The sequence below is a fragment of the Musa acuminata genome, chromosome BXJ3-6, assembly GCF_036884655.1.
Source record: "Musa acuminata AAA Group cultivar baxijiao chromosome BXJ3-6, Cavendish_Baxijiao_AAA, whole genome shotgun sequence".
Classification (NCBI taxonomy): Eukaryota; Viridiplantae; Streptophyta; class Magnoliopsida; order Zingiberales; family Musaceae; genus Musa; species Musa acuminata.
The window spans coordinates 2,989,089-3,001,696 of record NC_088354.1 but is presented as its reverse complement, the minus strand read 5'-3'; the positions used below and the strand labels follow the sequence as shown (position 1 = coordinate 3,001,696).

The 12,608-nt window shown below is 45.7% G+C and overlaps 4 protein-coding genes across 4 annotated transcripts; all 4 read left to right on the top strand.

Moving 5' to 3' along the window:
* Positions 1-745: 745 nt before the first annotated feature.
* LOC135639383 (GDSL esterase/lipase At1g74460-like) lies at positions 746-2,337 on the top strand. Its single transcript, XM_065153118.1, has 5 exons — positions 746-1,075; positions 1,162-1,292; positions 1,384-1,623; positions 1,705-1,954; positions 2,026-2,337. The coding sequence occupies exons 1-5, from the start codon at positions 790-792 to the stop codon at positions 2,232-2,234; spliced, it is 1,116 nt and encodes a 371-aa protein (XP_065009190.1). The 5' UTR covers positions 746-789; the 3' UTR covers positions 2,235-2,337.
* A 1,650-nt stretch (positions 2,338-3,987) lies between these two features.
* On the top strand, positions 3,988-7,081 carry LOC103986789 (glucomannan 4-beta-mannosyltransferase 1-like). The gene is made up of 11 exons (XM_009404884.3): positions 3,988-4,130; positions 4,261-4,425; positions 4,496-4,839; positions 4,922-5,020; positions 5,110-5,362; positions 5,463-5,573; positions 5,642-5,778; positions 5,894-6,007; positions 6,092-6,291; positions 6,379-6,579; positions 6,662-7,081. The coding sequence occupies exons 2-11, from the start codon at positions 4,419-4,421 to the stop codon at positions 6,828-6,830; spliced, it is 1,635 nt and encodes a 544-aa protein (XP_009403159.2). The 5' UTR covers positions 3,988-4,130; positions 4,261-4,418; the 3' UTR covers positions 6,831-7,081.
* Positions 7,082-7,518: 437 nt separating this feature from the next.
* LOC135641265 (E3 ubiquitin-protein ligase MPSR1-like) lies at positions 7,519-8,460 on the top strand. Its single transcript, XM_065156527.1, has one exon. It carries the CDS (start codon positions 7,604-7,606, stop codon positions 8,354-8,356), a length of 753 nt encoding a protein of 250 aa, XP_065012599.1. The 5' UTR covers positions 7,519-7,603; the 3' UTR covers positions 8,357-8,460.
* Positions 8,461-8,510: 50 nt separating this feature from the next.
* LOC135641266 (uncharacterized) lies at positions 8,511-9,596 on the top strand. The gene is made up of 3 exons (XM_065156528.1): positions 8,511-8,891; positions 8,987-9,054; positions 9,120-9,596. The coding sequence occupies exons 1-3, from the start codon at positions 8,825-8,827 to the stop codon at positions 9,243-9,245; spliced, it is 261 nt and encodes an 86-aa protein (XP_065012600.1). The 5' UTR covers positions 8,511-8,824; the 3' UTR covers positions 9,246-9,596.
* The last annotated feature ends 3,012 nt before the right edge of the window (positions 9,597-12,608 follow it).

The following is a 12,608-nucleotide window of genomic DNA, read 5'->3' as shown; positions in this document are numbered from 1 at the left end:
TGCAGGGAGTTTTAAATCATCACTTACTGGCAGAGAAAAGCACAAGGAGACAATCTTGGAATTTAATTCTTTGTTAGTGTTATCAAGCATCTGGATTCAGATGATCCTCATAATGTGATGACTTGCCTCTCTCTGTTCATGGTGCTCAACATTTCACAGGCTTGTAGAATTCAGTAGTTGAAAACTTGAATTAAGATGAAATATGTGATTTGCTGATCAGAACTCATCTGGTAGACTCATCAGTGATTGATGGATGGTATGGTGGATCTTGAGCCATGATACATTGTAACCAAGTTCTTTTGGTCCAGTAGACATCTCTCCCCATGTTTAGATATATGATTAATGTTGTTCCAAAAATAAGCATCATCCATGCAATCAAGATTGATTGTTTCAACATGAGTGTTTTGGTGCATCAGATATCTCCAGAAGAATGTTGTAGCAATCTGATACTTGAAGAACAATTAAATTGATTGTGAGCATCTCAAAACCCAAGTTTTGGTGTCTCCTCAAAGCATATAATTAGATGAATATTTCCAGTTGTATTCCTCTGTTCCATTAGCAGCAGATGCAAGTCCATGAGAGGAGAAAGGTTAGGCCAACACCCCCAGCAGCAATCCAACCGAGCCTACATTTCTAGTTGGTGAAGTAGTAGTTGAAGTAGTTCTACTGGTTGGTGCATCCATCCATCCATCTTCCCCATTTCTTCCTTCTCCAAACTTCGAAAGTTGAGAGAATCTCAACTACACATGCACTGAGAGCTCCGCAAGTGCTTCCCTCACGCTTGTTTAAATGGGACCAGCCTCTTGCGAAGCTCTCAAGTCGGTGCTCATGGAGGGAAGGAAGATGAAGCTGTCAGTGGCCCTCATCGTGTTGCTTCTCTTCGGTGTCTCCAACCAGCGCTGCTCCTGCGCCATCGTGCAGTTCATCTTCGGCGACTCCTTGTCGGACGTCGGCAACAACAACTACCTCACCAAGAGCTTGGCTCGGGCCGCTCTGCCATGGTACGGAATCGATCTCGGAAAAGGCCTGCCCAACGGGAGGTTCACCAATGGCCGAACCGTCGCCGACATTGTCGGTATCTCTCGATGGATCCCTCCTCCATCTGTTCCATCCGTGGACTTCTCGTCGAGTAGAGTCATCGACTCTGCTCATTGGTTGCAGGTGACAAGCTGGGCCTCCCGCGGCCGCCGGCGTTCTTAGACCCGTCTCTGGACGAGGACACGATACTCAACAGCGGAGTCAACTACGCCTCCGGAGGCGGCGGAATCCTGAACGAGACCTCCTCGCTGTTCGTAAGTCCCCGCCCCCGACTCTGTAACTTCTTCACTCGCTCGCCGCATGCATGCCGATGGTGATCTCGCGAGCTTCGGGGTGCTGCTGCAGGTGCAGAGGTTCTCCCTCTACAAGCAGATCGAACTGTTCCAAGGGACTCAGGAGCTGATAAGGAGGAAGATCGGGCGCGCGGCGGCCGACGACTTCTTCGCACAATCTCGCTACGTGGTGGCCATGGGGAGCAACGACTTCATCAACAACTACCTCCTCCCCGTCTACTCCGATTCGTGGAGCTACAACGGGGAGACCTTCATCGACTACCTCATGAACACATTGGAGGGGCAGCTCAAGGTGAGTTAAGCGAGCGGAAGGCCATCGCAGGCGATCGAATACGAGACATCCACCTCTGATCCTTCTCATGCATGCATGCAGATTCTGCACTCACTGGGGGCGCGGCAGCTGACGTTCTTCGGCCTCGGACCCATGGGATGCATCCCCTTGCAGCGAATCCTGACGTCCTCGGGGGGATGCCAGGAATCGACCAACAAGCTCGCGCTAGGCTTCAACAAGGCGGCCACCGAGCTCCTCGGTAATCTGTCGAACACCCTTCCTAATGCCACCTTCCGCTTCGGCGACGCCTACGATTCCTTCCAGGACCTGATCGATCGACCCTACATGTATGGTGAGTGAGTCTTCTTCTTCTTCCCCATCCTCCTCCTCCTCCTCCTCATCATCTTCTTCTTGGTGTTGCAGGGTTCAACAACTCGCGCGCGCCGTGCTGCTCGCTGGGGCGGATTCGACCGACGCTGACCTGCACGCCATTGTCGACGCTGTGCGAGGACAGGAGCCAGTACGTGTTCTGGGATGAGTACCACCCGACGGATCAAGCCAACGAGCTGATCGCCGACGAGATCATCACCAAGCTGGGGTTTAAGCCCATCAATGAAACCAACACCCCGTAGGGTTTACCGTGCTTTGTATTCAGCTCTTGCTTGCATCCTCGACGTGCGACACCGGAAATCGTGTAGCTCCCCTACGATCAAAGAACAGCCGTCTCTTCTCTCATCTTCTTCCCCTCCACCCAGCACAAAAAATCACCTGATCCCAAAAATATGTCTTCTTCGACCGAATTCTCTACTGATGTGTGCGTGCATTATACTCAAATCTAATCAATTAAATGAACTGATATATTAACTTATCAACCCAAAGAGCTAACAAATAGAGGCTGTTGATGTTATGATCATTATTTCTGCCAGCGGGGGAGCTGTTACCAACTCAGCCATTACCATTACCACAGCATGAGTGTCGTTTGCATCACTTCCTCCCCCTACCAACTCTTTCCTGCGAATTCAGGGAAGCCACTGAAGACTGGGGAGTGGTAAGTGAACATGTGGTAAGTTGCTGCTCTGTATCCGACTCAGAGATTTAGAGGCTGGAGAGCCTGCCAAAGCTCCCACCATGGAGGAACACATGCCCTGCTCTTCCAGAAGCCAACAAATCTAGGAACGCTGGATATACAAATATACATGGCCACCCTCTGGATGAGTGCCGTGATCTTGTTTCCCATGTTTGTTTATATCATTGTGGTTCTCGTGCTTGTCTCTCTCTGAGATCCATACAGCACACTTATCAGCAGGTTTCTTGTCTCTGTGTTGACTCACAGAGACATTTATGGTGGTCATGCATGCATCCACATGTGAGTTCAAAGACAAAAACTATATGATCAGGGTGATTGATTGTGAACATTGGGCACTCTTGGGACCATCATAATCACAAAAAAAACACACATAATAATAAAGAGAAAAGGTAGAGAGCAAGTATCATTATGTGCTGCATTATTCATTATGTTCACCAAGAAGGCCACCAATCCATTCTTCTGTGCATGACATATTAATACATGCAAACCTAAGGTTCTCATATGTGGAGGCCAATATCTATACCCTCATACCAACTTATGTTAAGTAAAGATATTACTCTAAGTTTTCTGATCATAAACAATTTTAACATCGAGGCTCGAATCAAGGAGAGTCCAAGGAATAATGCAATGATAAGGAGGGGAAAGAAATCATTTTAATGTGCTTTATTTTAGTTCTAATAATGAATATTTCCAATCATTTCCTCCGAAGATTAGTACACGAAGCAAATAATTGTGAGGTGCATCATTAATATTTAATTGTATGTATCATCATGCACTTCATGCCCTCAAAAAAAGAATAAAAGAAAGGAGCACATGAACATGAATGCATGCACTGTGCTTGTCATATTAAATGGCTAGAAATTGATGTTAAGTTAGTGTATGTAATGAACTAAATAGTTACTTAATAACCACTAATTTCTCCACTCAATGCATGTTATTAGGTATTGGGAGTTTGATTGACATGCAAAAAGGACTGAATGAGTATACTAAGCCTTTTGAAACAGTGGTTCATACTATGCTAAGTCATCACTAAGCTAAGACAGAGAGTGTATGAATGATTGGATTGGATGCCACAAACAATGGGACAAATATGTAGCTTGGTTGCTTCGTCTTCATTTTCCCTGCAACTCATGCACCGACGGCATGAGGTTTCCAGCGCATGCTAACGTGTCGCCTCTCGCAGTCGATGCTTGCATGTGATCGATCTATTGCATGACCACAAAATGCCGGCCGGTGTGTATCCGAAGTCCTGCAGTAAGACGTCCATGAATGCCGTCCTCAAGATTCGAGGTTACACAGAGATGCACGTGTGTGTCGATGGATCTACCATGGATGGTTACCTGAACAGAGAGAGAGAGAGAGGTAGGAATTGATCTACAAAAGAGAAGCTCTTGAACGGAAGAAGAAGAAGAAGATCGTGGATCTGCATGTGGAAACAAAGGTGGCTGTCTATCTCTGTTTGTACTGAATTATTTCATCCTTGTCTCCATTTGCTGCTACTTGTTGCAATCACAGTCACATCTTTCTTTCTCTTTTGTCCGATTTCCTTCCTAATATTCTTATCATGGAAGGTGTCCGATGCTTTGACGAAGTCGTTCTATAAGAGAGGCTCACCGGCGTGCTCTGCCGATGGAGCTCATGTGAAAGCTCGAAGGCGTTCGGTGAGTAGACCACGTCCTCTGCCATTTTCCCAGTAGCAGCAGAGGTTGCAGAGGCGGAGAATTCAGCAATGGAAGGTACACTCTTTGACCGCTCCGGTCATTCCACGTTGTGAGCACAGTGAACCCATGTCAGCTTGCAATGCAGAGCACGCTTTCTTCGACCTCACCGTCTCGTTCGACGAAGCCTCAGCCGTTCTCTTCGGCATCGCCTGGGACGCCCTGCCGAACCAGATCGGGTTGCTGTGGATGTGGGTGAGAGGGCGTGTGGTGGTGCCACTGGTGAGAATCGCAGTAGTCCTGTGCTTGGTCATGTCGATCATTCTGCTGATCGAGAAGGTGTCGATGGCCCTCGTGAGCCTCTACGTGAAGGTCTTCCGCCGGAAGCCGGAGAAGATCTACAAATGGGAACCGATTCAGGCCGACGAGGAGCTGGGAAGCTCAGTGCATCCCATGGTGCTCGTCCAAGTCCCCATGTTCAATGAGAGAGAGGTAATTCCCGTTCGATCGTCATGCTCCGACAATCCAACCTGCCAAGATGTTGGGTTTGAATGAATCTTTCATCCCCCTGCAGGTCTACAAGCTATCCGTGGGAGCTGTATGCAGCCTATCATGGCCACCTGACCGTCTCATCATCCAAGTGCTCGATGATTCTACCGATCTAGCGATTCGGGTTTGTCTGTCCTGCCTTCGCCAGCTGATTCGAATGAATCCGCATGAAAAGGTCACAAGCAACGAGCTTTATCTGCTTTCCAAGTGCAGGAAATGGTGCGGAGTGAGTGCGAGAAATGGATCAGAAAGGGGATCACTGTGCATTACATCTCGAGAGACAACAGGAACGGGTACAAAGCAGGGGCGATGAAGGAGGCGATGGAGATCGACTACGTGCGGCAATGCGACTATGTCGCCATCTTCGACGCCGATTTCCAGCCTGCTTCCGACTTCCTCGTGAGAACAGTCCCTTTCCTGATGCACAACCCTGAGATCGCTCTCGTCCAAGCTCGCTGGAAGTTCGGTAAGCTTGTTCCCAAGTCGTCGTCGTCGTCGTCGAATCATGCAGGCGATGAGAAAAGGGGATAATCCACTGACAAAGTTCATCGTAAGTGCTGATGCAGTGAACGCTGATGAATGCTTGATGACGAAGATACAAGAGATGTCACTGAACTATCATTTCAAGGTCGAACAACAAGCTGGTTCATCAACAATCGAGTTCTTCGGTTTTAATGGTGAGTCCCAGCTTACTTCACTGCTGACTCTGTGCCAGAAGGATCACCCGATCTTGTTTCGAACACAGGAACTGCCGGAGTATGGCGAATCTCTGCAATGGTGGAGGTTGAAGGGTGGAAGGAAAGAACAACCGTGGAAGACATGGATTTAGCAGTTCGAGCAAGTCTTGCAGGATGGAAGTTCTTATACGTCGGCAATGTCAAGGTACTAATCACGTCGGACATGGAAGTTCTTCGACTCGAACAGAGGAATTGTATCGAGTAGAATTAAGTGCATGCCATATCTTTCTGCGTCCGACAATGCTGTTCTTGTTGAACAGGTCAAGAATGAGCTACCGAGCACCTTCAAAGCATATCGTTTTCAGCAGCACCGGTGGTCTTGTGGACCTGCAAATCTGTTCAAGAAGATGGCCGTGGAGATCATCACTGCCAAGGTTAGCTCATTTTACTGCACAACAATGATGAAGATTTAAAAGGGAGAAGGAAAGAGTTCAAATCTTTTCGCTTTTGTGCCGCAGAAAGTGTCCATGGTGAAGAAGTTCTTCATGCTCTACAACTTCTTCTTTGCTCGGAGAGTGATAGCTCACAACGTCACCTTCTTCTTCTACTGCATGATTATTCCGCTGTCCTGCTTCTTCCCCGAGATCCAAATTCCCAAATGGGGAGTCATTTACATTCCCACAGCCATCACTCTTCTCAGCGCAGTCGCCACTCCAAGGTTCGGACTCTCTTCGCCGCGATGCCCATTTCTCCATCTTGGCACCGCTTTCCATACCCTGTTGACGTCTGTTCGCCATCGTTTCAGCTCCATTCACTTGATCATCTTCTGGATACTGTTCGAGAACGTCATGTCATGGCACCGGTGCAAAGCGGTCTTCATCGGCCTCACAGAAGCCAACCGAGTGAACGAATGGATCGTCACCGAGAAATTAGGAGACACGATGAAGACGAAACCAGCAGCTACTGCAGCAGCACCCAAGAAATCCAAGACCAAGTGCTGGGAGAGGTAATCTTGTTCTCTTCCTTCTTCTGTAGCTCCTCCACGCCTGCCATTTCGTTCGGTAAAGACCTGCACTCCTTTGTTGTAGGATCCAGTTTGACGAGATTGGCATTGGGGCCTTCCTCGTGGCCTGTGCGACCTACGATTTTGTACATAACACCGATCGATACTTCATCTACATTTACCCTCTGGCCTTGTCCTTCATCCTCATGGGAGTCGGCTACGCCGGAACCTTCGTCCCCGGCGGTGGGAAGTAGGTGAGGCGAGGAGCAGAACACCCATGGTCGTCAACGAATCGGTCCACCATTAAGATTTGCGCAGCTCCTATCTTCCGGTCGAGGTTTCAAGAGTTGTACCTGCAGGTGTGATGGAAGACCGGGAGCTTCTCGCCATGGCAGCATCAACTGAAGCAACACCTGCAGATGTTAATGGTGTAAATGTATTGGTTTGTATGTGATTCTGCGTATTATTTTGTCGAGTCAAATAAAAAGGAAAGATTTAACGTGCTCGTATCGGTACCCAATAAATAGCTCTTCTTTTGTGATTCCGTTAAACGATTGGGCGAGAGGTGTGGGCCCCTGCTTGTGTAGGAATAAATATCTTCCTTGCCCCGTGCTTATCCGAACCACAATACGACGAAACAGCGACACGATGCACCCACCCGTCAAACCGCTCGGGGAAACAAACGGAAGAACCGGAGAAAACATCTGCACCGTTGATCTCCGACGCCTTTGGAATCTCAAACCATGCGATGCTCCCACGTTTCATCTCTTCGTCCCACGCGCTCGCCCACAGCATAGGTCGTTGTTTCGGGTCACGTGATGATTACAGAACCACGTTTGTTGTACCCATGGGTGAACCGAAGATTGGGGCCCAGATCCCTTCGATCGTAGGGAGGGTAGAAATGGGGTCTCGGCTTCAGCTGCTCCTTCGGGAGACTTCCAAGTTCCCCAGTTTTAAGTTGTCCTCGCACGCTCCGATCGACTGCTCTAAAAATATCTCCTCTTCCACCTCCCAGGAGAGGAACGAGATGGCGGCCGGGAGAGAGTACACGTCGGGCCGCTTGGAGCAGCTCATGAGCGGCGGCAGAGATTGGAGGACGCCGGGTTTAGTCCAGGTCATCCTCGGCGTGGTGGGGCCGTCGCAGGAGGTGGCCGGGGAGGAACCGTCGCCGCCGGACAGGATCGTGCTGGTGAACCCCGTGACCCAGGGTATGGTGGTGCTGCAGGGGGACCCCGATTTGATGGCGGAGATTTTGTCCGAGAGGAGCGTGGGAGATGGCGGTCGCGGCGCTGGGGGCCCGCCGCCGGCGTCCAAGCCGTCGATCGAGGCGATGAGGACGGTAGATGTGGGGGAGGGGGAAGGGGTGCGGCAGGAAGAATGCCCGGTGTGCTTGGACGGACTAGGGGAAGTAGGGAAGGAAGAGTCGGCGGCGGTGGTGAGGGAGATGCCGTGCGGGCATCGGTTCCACGAGGGTTGCATCGTGAAGTGGCTGGGGATGCACGGGTCGTGCCCGGTGTGCCGCTTCTGGATGCCGCCGGAGGAGGGCGTAGATCCAAAGAAAGGCGACGGCGAGGGGGACGGGGTCGAAAACGAGGAGCAGAGGAGGAGGAGGATAAGAGGGATGTGGCTTACCATCGTCTACAGACGAGGCAGAGGTGAAGTAAGCGATCAAGCGTCGCAATCGCCGGGAGAAGAAGACGGTGGAGGAGGATATAGTGGCGGCGATGCTGCCGCTGTTTCTGCCGAAACCGACGGTGGCATCGAACGAGTGGCTCAATAAAACTGATCTCTGTTTTTTTCTCATTTCTCTTTTTTGTTTTTTTTATTATTGTGTGTTTTTAAATAAAAATGATGAAATAAAGACGACTAAAAATTTTTGTATAATGATTGGTGGGGCCAATGAAGATGCTTCCAATCAGAGTTTGACATGTTTCACATCATGTTCTTTCAGGCCTAGTCAAAGTCAGATCCGACCCAACCCAACACGGCTTATTTAGTGTGTGTAGCCGAATCCGACCCAATATGTGGGAACGGATCCAAACAAACCGGTTGGGACGATTGACCAAATCAAAATCATCTTCTAAATCAGAAGTACGACCGAGTCGTATCGTAGCACGCATCTCAAAGGCGCCCATCGGCCCCGCACCCGCGGGACTCGGTTGGCGTGTGGCTCGATAAAGACGGCGGATGGCTCGGTTCATCCTCCGATAAAAAGGAGGAGAGGAGGAAGAGGAAGAAGACGACGACCATGGCAAGGCTTCCTCTCCTGGCGCTTGTGCTCGTATCAGCCCTCCTCTTCCTGTCTTCCCCTCAAGGTGACGGAGCTCGCTGCTCTCGTTCGGCTTCCTCCTCTCCTTCTTCCTTGTCTGCATCACATGCTCTTCATTCCCTTCGTGTTTTGGCTGTGCAGGATATGGGAGAAGGATTCACGTCATGAAGCATTATGAAGCGTGGAACTCTCCGGTGCCATCGCATAAGGTCAGCTCATCCTTATCTCGTCATCAGTTGGTAATCATCGATTCATGTTCTTGGTCACACATCAGGAAGATTCAAGGATGGGAAGAGAGACGACGGAGATGGAGATGGACTACCCGGAGCCGGGAGCCAATACAAACCCCCGGGCCGGAGCAATCTTCGGCTCCCCACCACCATCACCTCCCGTCCACTAGCCACCATCAACCACCGCAACAAGAACAGAGAGCAGCAGCAGCAGCAGCTGCAGAGAAGGATGAATAAAGGTTCATTGTCTGTCTCCTATAGATTAGCGGGTCTCTCGTCTTCTCCTCTCCCATAAATAATGGCTTCTTTCCTTTCTCCTCCACATGTGTGAGTACATGGAGAGCCACCTACTGTTGGAAAGAGTGGATGTCTTAGGTTTTGTTAATGGAGCTGCCGGTGAGGGCTCATCATCAGGCAGCATGCAGCAGGTGGGCAAAACCATTGCCATGTCCAACTTGTGTGTATACTACAACGCTATTGCACTCAAAGAAAGCATGTGATCTACTCGATGTTTCTATAAAGCAGCTACTAATGCATGGATGGATAAGTGTTGTGCTTAATCTTGCATTTGGTCACAGGCTGTTTGACATACACCAACCAACCTACCAGGCAATAATGAGCAGGGCACCTCCAAAGCTGGGAAGCTGCACCAAATTGAGATCCCTGTCACAGTCTGCCAATACAGTGGGCAGTTGTCACATCCCGAATTTATAAAAAAATAACAAATCAGTAATTTATTATCCATAATTTATATAATAAACTTCTTCTTTTTCTTTTCGTTCAATTCATTATCTTTACATATTCTATTAGCTAGAAAAATGATCCTTCCACTCAAGCTTCAGATCTTTTACACAATAGTAAATTATTTTAAAAATAAATATAAAATAAAAACACATCAGCAACCACACATGTTGGTATGAACCTCAGAAAAATCATAAAAATAATATTTAATATTCATGAAATATAAACAAATAGCAATAATTCAATATGAAAATATATCTATCGATCATAAAACTTATGCATTAGAAAATTGATGATAATTTCTTGCATAATAAACAAAATCATGCATCAGCCACATGCAACACATACATAATAACAAAGGCGTACATCACCAATGATGCGCTCTCCCAACAACAGATGGAAAGACATATTCCACGGGATGGATTCCTCCCAACAGCGGATGGAGATAATCCATATCACACTCCCAACAGTGGATGGGAATGGAGGAACCGTCTAACCATCACGTTTGACGGCCCGCTAATCCCCGAAGAGAATTGTCATACCTGCCCTCGGCAGGGATACATAAACATCCATGATCATTCATTTACACTCATTCAATCACTCACGCATACATCAAGAAATTAATATGATTAAATATTATGAGAGACTATACTTGATGTAAATCTACTAGACTGTTCATTGGTGGCTCCGCACTATGATAGGCTCGTAGCTCCTTTCACAGGTTGCACTCCCAATGTGAACTACTAGTCTAGTCACATCTACTGTATGATACTTATCATATCAATATCATAAACATATAAAACTAATAATCATTTTCAAATGACATCTTCAAATAAAACCTTTAAATTCATCATATCATAAAAGCATTAAATATCAATATCTCAATAGTCCTCAATCAATCAAAACCCTAATTGGAATAGTTCAATTGACTTAAACCAAACTCAATTCGATTATGATCTAACGGAACCAATATCAAATCCTTATGGAACCGGTCTGGAATCACCATAAACCGGTCTAATTAGATTTGATTGATCTCGATTAGGTCAAAAAGGTTTGAACCAGTCAAATTAGTTTGGAATCACCCTAAATCAGCTTTAACTGATCAAACCTATTTGATTTCATCGATTAATGAGCTCAAACCAATAGAGAAGGAGATTAGACTATGTTGTATAGTACTAATCCAAACCGAACCAACCCACCTGAGTCTTGGGCGGGTCATATACATTGCATATACCTATTCCAAATACTAGGTTGAGTTAAGGTACGACGGGCTATATAAAAGGAGCGACGATATATCTAATACCAATCGCGTAGCTGGACAGGCTTAACTTCATGGAGTAGGCTAAGCCTCACTTATAAGTTTGGCTGGGCCTTACCATTGAACTGAGCCATGCTTAGATCACGAATTGATCATAGACACATGAGTTGGGGTCGTATCTGACCACCTAGCCACATAAGCTGGCTCATGCTTAGCCACATGGTTGGGTCGTACCTTACCATATGAGTTGGGTTATACATGGCCACATGGACCGGATTGTATCTAGCCACATGAGCTGGTCCATGCCTAACCACATGGTTGGGTCGTACCTTACCGCATGGGTTGGGTTATACATAGCCATATAGATTAGATCGTACCTAGCCACATGGGTTGGGTCATGCCTGACCACATGGGCTAGGTTGTACTTAGTCACATAAGCTAGGTTGTACATGATCACATGGTCTGAGTTGATTCGATCTAATCGATCAACTTGACTCAAGTCAGACCCCAATCAGACTCCTCTTATCAAATTAGATTTCAATATTTAAAATTATTAAAGAATTACTCAAATATATTAATTAAATCTTTAAATTCATGATCTAAAATTTAAAACTAATTACATTACAGAAATTCACACATTATTCTTGAAACATAGATATAACTAATTAAATAAATTAGAACTATTATACTAAATAAGAATTTTAATAATTAAATCAATATTAAAATTCACTTAAGCCTAAAAGATTAATACAAATCAAATAATCAGTCTAACATCACAAATCAATTATTATTATTTAAAAATCATGAAATTTCGAAATTAAAACATCATCATTCATTATAAAATTATAACAATCTCAATGTCAAGATTTCAAAACATAAATCAAAACTAATTAAAAAGAAATGATCCTACCTCTCTTCGATTATCTTTTCCTTGATATCATCTCCCTAGAAAGTCATCTCCTCAATCCTCTTATTGTTAGGCCTAGTAAAGAATGAGAGATGAATAGTCCCTTTATATAAGAGAAGATGAGATCTCCCCGAAAGGTAAGTAATAATTTAATTTTTATTTTTAATTTATTTTACATTTATTTTCACACATAAAAAAATTAATATAATATTTCTTTCTTATAGTTCACACACAAAAATGGAATGTAAACTATTTACTTCCTAAATATCAAATCACTCATTAGGAAATAAATTAATTAATAATTTAATTGATTAGTAGAATTCCTAACTTATCCATATGATTAAGGAAACCAAATCTAATCATTTCCTTAACTATAATACACAAATATAGAAGTTAATAATAAAATAATATATCATTTATAGTAATTAATTTATGTTAAGGGAAAAATTATCGATGATTACAACAGTTGCATATGGTTTGCCATAGAAAAATGGGTGAAAGAGTACAAGAGCTTCTTTGGGCTTACCCAAATGCCATGACTGCAAACCTTTTTGATCTGGGTCATTTATTTTTTTATATTATTATAAAGGATAAATGATAAAAACAAAAGTTGATCTCAAATCTTTA

Coding starts and splice junctions, on each gene's coding strand:
- LOC135641265 (XM_065156527.1), top strand. CDS start 7,604: ATGGCGGCCGGGAGAGAGTACACGTCGGGCCGCTTGGAGCAGCTCATG.
- LOC135639383 (XM_065153118.1), top strand. CDS start 790: ATGGGACCAGCCTCTTGCGAAGCTCTCAAGTCGGTGCTCATGGAGGGA. Junction 1,076..1,161: donor AACCGTCGCCGACATTGTCG/GTATCTCTCGAT, acceptor CATTGGTTGCAG/GTGACAAGCTGGGCCTCCCG. Junction 1,293..1,383: donor ACGAGACCTCCTCGCTGTTC/GTAAGTCCCCGC, acceptor GTGCTGCTGCAG/GTGCAGAGGTTCTCCCTCTA.
- LOC103986789 (XM_009404884.3), top strand. Junction 6,292..6,378: donor AGCGCAGTCGCCACTCCAAG/GTTCGGACTCTC, acceptor CCATCGTTTCAG/CTCCATTCACTTGATCATCT. Junction 6,580..6,661: donor AAGACCAAGTGCTGGGAGAG/GTAATCTTGTTC, acceptor CCTTTGTTGTAG/GATCCAGTTTGACGAGATTG.
- LOC135641266 (XM_065156528.1), top strand. CDS start 8,825: ATGGCAAGGCTTCCTCTCCTGGCGCTTGTGCTCGTATCAGCCCTCCTC. Junction 8,892..8,986: donor CTTCCTGTCTTCCCCTCAAG/GTGACGGAGCTC, acceptor TTGGCTGTGCAG/GATATGGGAGAAGGATTCAC. Junction 9,055..9,119: donor CTCCGGTGCCATCGCATAAG/GTCAGCTCATCC, acceptor GTCACACATCAG/GAAGATTCAAGGATGGGAAG.